Source organism: Ceratosolen solmsi, unplaced genomic scaffold (genome assembly GCF_000503995.2).
Source record: "Ceratosolen solmsi marchali unplaced genomic scaffold, CerSol_1.0 scaffold61, whole genome shotgun sequence".
NCBI lineage: Eukaryota > Metazoa > Arthropoda > Insecta > Hymenoptera > Agaonidae > Ceratosolen > Ceratosolen solmsi.
Window position 1 is genome coordinate 1093188 of NW_011948435.1, and position 8069 is coordinate 1101256.

The 8069-nt window shown below is 30.5% G+C and overlaps 1 protein-coding gene across 1 annotated transcript in view; it reads right to left on the minus strand.

Annotated features, from left to right (window-relative positions):
* Positions 1 to 8069, minus strand: part of LOC105364909 (Bardet-Biedl syndrome 9) — a 34802-nt gene that overhangs the window by 7262 nt on the left and 19471 nt on the right. The window contains exons 8-9 of the mRNA XM_011502940.1: positions 7976 to 8069; positions 989 to 1284 (exon numbers count right to left, since the gene is read on the minus strand). The exon at positions 7976 to 8069 is cut by the window's right edge and continues 134 nt beyond it. Of these exons, the coding sequence (XP_011501242.1) occupies positions 989 to 1284; positions 7976 to 8069 (390 nt within the window). The remainder of the gene's footprint in view (positions 1 to 988; positions 1285 to 7975) is intronic.

An 8069-nucleotide genomic window follows, 5' to 3' on the forward strand; every position in this document is an offset into this window, starting at 1 on the left:
TCTCTCTCTCTCTCTCTCTCTCTCTCTCTCTCTCTCGTGCGTGCACCACGTCCGCGCCTTTGTTTGCGAGCGGGCCCTCCCCAGCCTTTTGCGGATGATGGGCCACGCAGTCTCGCGGTGGTGAGCCTATTTATTTAGACTTGGGCCTGCGCACCACAGCTTTTCCCTTTTTTTTCCTGTCTACGGCCAATTTTTCACAAACGTACAAACGAGTGTCCGCTGCTTCCTAGCGGCATTCCCATTTTGTACGACACCCTCCGCTTCCTCATATATATCTAATTGCTTTTAATTATTATTATTTAATTATTATTGTTTGTTATTGGTTTGTTTTTTAAGCTTCGAGATAAGCAGCACTCATCGTAGCTTCCTAATTTATAATTTTTATTTATCTGCATTATTTTTTCCTTGTGTCCGTTGCCTAGGTATTACGCGCGAAAATTACGTTGCGCATGCGCCCGTCTTTGACAATGCATTAAATACACATCTAATTTTCATTTTTATGCACAATTTTAGATCTATTTATTATTTTTCCTTATTTTTTTTTTCCTTTTTTTTTTCTTCTGTGTTTCAATGTTATATATTGTATTTACATTGTAGATTAGTAGGAAGAGTTGTGGTAAGGAAATGCAAGCGACCGTTTCCAATACAATGAACGTAATCAAGTACTTGGCCTATGCAGAACAAAATTACTATTTCGAGCTATTCGCCTTTGCCAGTCAATTGTCCCATTGACGAGCGATTAACTGACAAAAATCCAATCCGACTCGATGGCAAATCGTATCAAACTACTCAGCAACTGTCTGATAGATAAATCAGTCGATTTTTGTAATTCATCGATCGACAGCTCGACAGACGAGCTCGATACCCTCGAAATCCCTCGCGATAAAAGCGATAAAAGCCGTACCCATGACTCGCGACTCAATGGGATCGTCCTCTCCGTGTCCCAAGACACCCTCTTCCCCCAACAGAGACGCGGACATACACTCACCATGGCATCCCGTATCTTGAGTCTGGCCGTGAAGTGCTCATCGACGTTGGCCATGACGAGCCGTAGGTGCGGCTGGGCGAGATTATAGCAGAGCTGCTGGGCGACGTTCGGGGCCTTGTCCCGCAACCTGGAAATCAGCTGCTGGACGACCAGAGGCAGGGCCGCGGCCTCGCTCGCCTGCACGCGATAGCGATTGAGCATGAGGCCGGAAGCGAGACTGACCACGTGACCAGCCTGCGCGTGCTGCAGCCCGAGCGAGTTCGTGATCTGCGACGACGAGTGGTCGCCGGTGAATTCTACGAACGGAGAATCGAATCAATTCCCCGGACGAGGCACGATCTAATTAGCGTAATTGCGATATCCTAGTTACTAGGGCGGCGAGCGAGGACCCGGGAGGATCCCGACGAGGACGCGCGACACGCGTGCCCTAGCATCTATTGCCGATCTTTGCGCGAGTTCCTGGCTCCCTCATGCATGCAGTACTACCCAGCGAAAAGCTGGCCCAGCCAGACCAGCTGTCGTTACCATTGCACTTGTTACGTCGATGGAATGCCGCCCGTCGACTGCGCCTCTCGCAACTACCAGTCGACTTAATTGGATGTTACAATTGTCGGGATTTCCATTGCTACGGCTGTACGACTTTTACGATCATCGCTCACTGCTGGGAGTTTCTTACCATCAACAATGCATCGATCATCTTTTTCCACATTTAACCAACTCGGGTATCATTGCAATTACCAGTCGTACGTGAACGTATGATATAAATGCTATATCGCCTATGACTATCGATTGCGAATATTGAGCGAACAATATTAAACATATAGAAATTTGCAATAAATTTTAAATCGGCAATTTATTATCAAAGATTTAAGATGGCCGAAGTTAGTCGGTCAGTTTGACAATTTCAAATCAATTATGTTCTATTTTGTCCCCTATAATATATAACTGACCCTGGTTAACCTTTATAGTAAAAATGATACAATCACCTCCTAGTAATAGAAATTCAATCAAATATATAAATAAAAACTAATTCAAAACATCAATACCAAAGTAAATAATATATTACGGGGATATATTATCTGAAGATTTAGCCTTTAAAGCTCATCCCTACCCACAAGCTAATCTACATTTGTTTCAGTAAAGTACATATAAATTATACAAACTAATTATGGATTACTGTCTAATTAAAAAGATGTACTACACTATACTAACATATAATGGCGCATTGAATTATATACATGAACACTTAGAGATCCGTAAGTAAGTAAATAAAATGACGTTCCATTAAATAAATTACAAAGTATTAGGATAAAAGTACCGAAGAGTGATATTTACGTGTTAAAAATACGATATCATACATGGAAACGAAGTAAATTTATATAACTTTATATTCCAGATATTTGGAAGAAAATATTTATACTCATAAAGTTTGATATTAGCAGCAATAAATAGAATTTTTTTTAATTACAGGTTACACGCGATGTATAAATAAATAAAGAAATATTAAATTTAAATAGAATATTAAAATGAATAGCGATCGATTTTTATGTCAATTTGACGAATTACATATTATGTTACTACACTAACACAATGACATTTGTACACTCATATAGAAGCAGAAGCATACGTAGGTTAAGCATACGTAAATATTAAACTACGTTATGCGCTCGTCAAATAAATATTATGCAAATTATCGAAATATATCACGTGATAAAAGAAATTATCTACTTGAATGGACGTTCAATTATAATTATAACTACTATTTCAATTGATTGTAATTATCATTGTTAATTCAATTAAGATCAAAATTCATATAACTAGTGAAAAATACGTAGGTGTAGGTTATAAAAATGAAATATTAATCATTACAAATACAAGTATTTATAATGTGACATCTACGTGTCAACGTGTTAAGCAATTGATAAGAATTTTCAGTGTGAACTAACACTACGAGTAAACTAGACTTTATGAAAACTCTAGTCAAAATTTATTTGAAAAAATAAAAGTAAAACTTAGACAAAATAATAAAACTTTTCATTCTTTTTTTTTTTTTTTTTTTTTCTTTCAATGTAGTGTTCGAAGTTTTAAAGCTTAAAAGTTTAATAGGCGAGACGAATATATTGCATTAACAAAGCATTAAATCAGCATGAAAAACAAGATGATACTAATGCAACGAAATTACCGTTGATAAACCCAATATGTTTGACCCTAATATGAAAAAAAGTATTTACAATGATTAATACAAATTGATAAATAGTTAGTGAAGCACTATTAATTTATCATCAAAAGAATAAATTAAATAAGAAGAATTAAATTAGTTTACAAAATACATGGCTTTATTTATACTTATTAAAATATCTATTAAAACATAATAAAATTCAAAGATAATTATAATTTGGAAAAATAAAATATGAGAAATTTCAAAAACATGCACTTACTGTTGTATATATTTTTTCTCAATTGTGCCTAACGTCATACAAATAATAGTTACTATATTAAACTCGAATACTATTGGTAAAAGCTTAGTGATGCAATTAACAATAATATAAATGCACAACAAAGTGTAAATCTTATGTTAAATAAGTTTTTAAAACTTTATGTATAATGAATTTTATAAATGTTATCAAAGTGAAATATAGTAAATTAAATAGAAGAAATGTTAAATTTATACAAAATATTAGATTTGCAATTCTCATTAATAATTCTTAGATATATTATATTTATGATTTAGATATAATAACAAATAAGCGCCACTGTAATTCTTAGAATTAATTAATAATAATGATAGAATACAATTGTGAGCTTAGTAGTTATTTTTTTAATTAAAATACTTATATTATTTATAATATTAGGTGGGAAAAAAAAATAATGTAACACAATAAAATAATATAAAAGTGATCAAAATAAATATTAGGAATAATAGATACGTAATGTAATGTCGTAAGAAAACATTATATTAACGGACCGATTTATAAGCAATTAATAATACTATAAATAAATTATTGATATTGTGATGTGTGCATGGCTGTGTACTTTGTATGTATATGTGCACGCGAGTGCGTGAATGCGCGTGTGGGCAATTATGATTATAACATAACGTGAATGACAATATAATTTTATACAAATATATGACATGAATTATGTACTAACGAATTAATAATAATTTTTCTTATAAAATTCAATTAAAACGTTCATTTTGAAAATTAAGTAAATATAATTTTAAGCTAACCAAATCTTTTTACTACTAAGTAATAAAGATATTCGCTAATGTAAATGTAGCATATGCTTCACTATAATTATATAAGACATAAATATTTCTTTCCGTATTATCTTAACAAATTCATTTTCTATGTAATTATTGTAAGAAAAACCAATGTATATTTACAGCATTGTATTGTCATATAAGAAAAATAAATCTTTTATAATTTATCATTACTCTCCACGAAATAAAATTAAGCGACAATATAATTTTTCTTTAAAAATAAATAAAATAATTATTATTTATATGAAAATTTATTATTTATCGGTACATAAAATAGTTCACAATTCATAATAATGCATAAATGCTTTTTTTATATATTACTATTTTCTTTTTTTTTTTTTTCATCAAGATTATGAAGTATATAAACTATATAAACAAATTCAATAGTTAATTAATTATTCTTGATTTAAAATAATTTGAGAAAATAAGTAGTTTCTTACTTACGATTGAATTATTTTTTGTTGCATTGATGAACCGCTAACATATTTTATTAGCTATAAATAAACTCTTTCCTCTATAAGATAAGAAAAACGTTTACGAAGTAGAGAAGCTGTATACATATTCCAGTATTATCACACTGATTGATTATGTTGGTAAAGATATACAAACTATTATGATAAATTGAACTAAATAAATCGTAAATACATAAATGAATAAAGAGAAATAAAACGAGATGCAATATTATAGAAATTGATTATTAATCTTTGCAAATCAATAATAATATACGGCAATATAATAATTATAGAAAGCTTTCTATACTATTGATTATGAATAATTAACAAACTTTACATTTTCAGTCTTAGCTAGACCATTAATAGTAATCCAAAGGATTAAAATACGTGATTTCTGCAGAATTTTCTTAATCGTGATACAATAATATAACGAGAAACATTAAAATAATTTCAGATTAATATTGTATTTTAAAAGAAACGCAATATATAAAATATTTTCTGTATTATTCGATAATCAATGGGATTCGAGTGATATAAACAAAATTGAAGAATTATTGAAACTTGTATTTGACAATGTGCAAATCTTATAAATAACTTTTTATATTTTATTCTTCATAATAAAAGGTATGTTAATTTTTTTAAAAAAATCGCACCCTTCTTTAATACTTAATAATACTGAAATATATTCACTCATAGTATCATAATTCACTTGCTGACTTGGAACTTTTATAAATATTAATATATTTCTCGAAATATAAAGTTAATTTTCTTATAGATTTCTAAATTATAACTTTTAAATGTACTAAATGTCAAATATACGATAAACTTGAAATCTATCGAACGCAAAATAGAAATTATGAGTTTCATCGATTTAAGAAATTATCAAAATTACTTTATATTATCTATTATTTCATTAGTAATGTTCAATATATCCAAAAAATTGTTTAAAGAGAAAAAATGCAAGTTCTCGGCTTTAAAAATATCTTTTAATGCGCGTAATTTAAACTTTTAAAGTGTAAAGTATTGAAAACCATGGAGAATATTTTTTTATCCTCTTGTTTTATTAATATAATATATCTAAAAGACGATTAACCTGACACTGTTTACTTGAAGTAAATTGAGGAAAGAAAATTAATTTTCATTAAAATATAAGATGAAATCTTAGATTTTAGATCATTTTAGATTATTAGAATGTCGAGTATTCGTTAATTTAAATTATAAAGGATAAATTTTGTATCAATAATACATTTGAATCCATGCTTTTAAAATTAAAATATTTTAATAGAAAAATTTTGTTATATGTGTGAGTGGGGGTGGGGGAGGGCAGGGGGTCTGTATATAGATTAAATATAAATTGCGTCTCATTTAAAAGAAAAATGAAATACATTGTAGAGTTAGAAAGCTTATCAGGAAGATGTGACTATTGAAAATTATATTTATTAAATCATATAATAGAAAAAAGGTGGTCTCTAAATTAAATATCCTATACTATTATAAAAATAATTTTAATAATCATTTATTGAAAATTAATTAACTTTAATTGTGTATTGACAGAAAATATGAGTAAAGACAGAATAACTCGACTTTAAACGTTTAAGACTTAAACGCAGACTAAAGTGTAATGCTTTTCATTTGTCGACCATTTTATATTTATATTTTGCCTTGTCTGTCATAATAATAGTGTTATCATTTGTGTAGATGTAATCAAGTTTGTGCATTCTGGCAAAAAGTCAACAACCGAGAAAGAAATATACCTGGAATGGTAATGAACAAGCTTAAAATTATTCTAAAGATGAAACGTACTGCATTTTCAATTCGTTATGGCCAATTTAATTGAAAGGCTCACATGCATATCAATTGGCAAACCTCTTTTTTCTCTCTTCCTTTTTTCTTCTTGTTTTGTTTTTTTTTCTTTTTTTGTTCTTTATTGCATATGTTTTCATCTTTAAGAAAGTAAGCGCTTCTTTCCTTGTACATGCGCTTATCCCACTTCTCATAATATTCCTTTATAAAGGCATTGATTAATTTATTGGCTATAGTACCTCATTTAAAAATAAAAATAAAAAAATAAATAATTTAATATTCCCGTCCCGCATGAATTTTTAATGATTACTTTCGTTTGTTCCATTTTACATTCGTAATGTTAAAACTGATTCGAAGAGTTTTATTACGTTGAAACATTCATTACTCATTTTTCTGCGATACAAATAACTTAAAACATATTTAGTCTGTAGAAAAAGTACAGGGATTTTATTATGCAGTCAATTATAAAATATAAGAAACGTAAATAATAGGAGGAAAAAAAGAATATGTTTAAATACTCTTTTATAAGTAATAAGATTGATATTTTACCATTGAATGGATCGATCTTGTTAACATACTTCAATATTTGTAAACAATATGTATCTATAAAAAATTATAGAATATTTTTATAAGCTAGTTGTTTAAAATAGCTGGAAAAGTTATAAAATCATATTTATATAGAATTTATCGGGAATATCTCCCACAATCGTAGAGACAAGTTTTTAACAAACTTTTATAAAGAATTGTAGCTCAAGATAAAAACTACAATGAAATTTTAATGATTTAAATGTATAAGCGTCCATTGATACTAAATGAAAAAAAAAAAAAAAAAAAAATGCTTACGAACGGCCGAAACGAGTATTATCAAAGATGTTATTGTAATATTTACGTAATGAGGCGAAGAATGAAAAATCGAAAGTAAATACTTAATGGCCGTATTGCATGGAATTCTGCACAAATTAATCGATGAAGTAACATCGTTAAGACCATGAGATCTCCTCCCTCATTTGGTTTTTGTTTAAATTGCAGAAACTAAAGCCAAAGCATAAAGCCCAAGCCCAGATCACGAAGATTTATGATCGCTGCCAAATAAAGTTGCATCATCGCACGTTAACATTTTCTATCGTAACCGTTTCAATATATCGACAATATTAGGGCTCCGCACGCAACAAACAAAAATAAAAAACAAAAACAAATAAACGAAAACAAAAAAAAAAAAATTAGCATCAAACGCCACTCAAGCGCGACTCCCAATTATCACGAGAAGCTGTGCGTGCAATCGACAAGCTCTTGGTCCAATAAATCAGCCTCCTTTCCTCGATCAACGTCCGCAAGCAGAGGTCACGCATTATTAGCCGATAAATCTTCGGCTGAGCGCCAGCAGCAACGCCGTCTTCTTAATTACATAATGCATCCGCGAATGCGATTCCCTCGAAATTGATCGGGGCCTGCGGGGACGGCGGATCTTACCTGGAAATACCTGGCTGAAGTTGAGAACGGGTTCGGCGCTTTTGATGGTAACGGCGAATGGCGCTGTGCTCTCGGTCGGGCACGGACGCAGCAA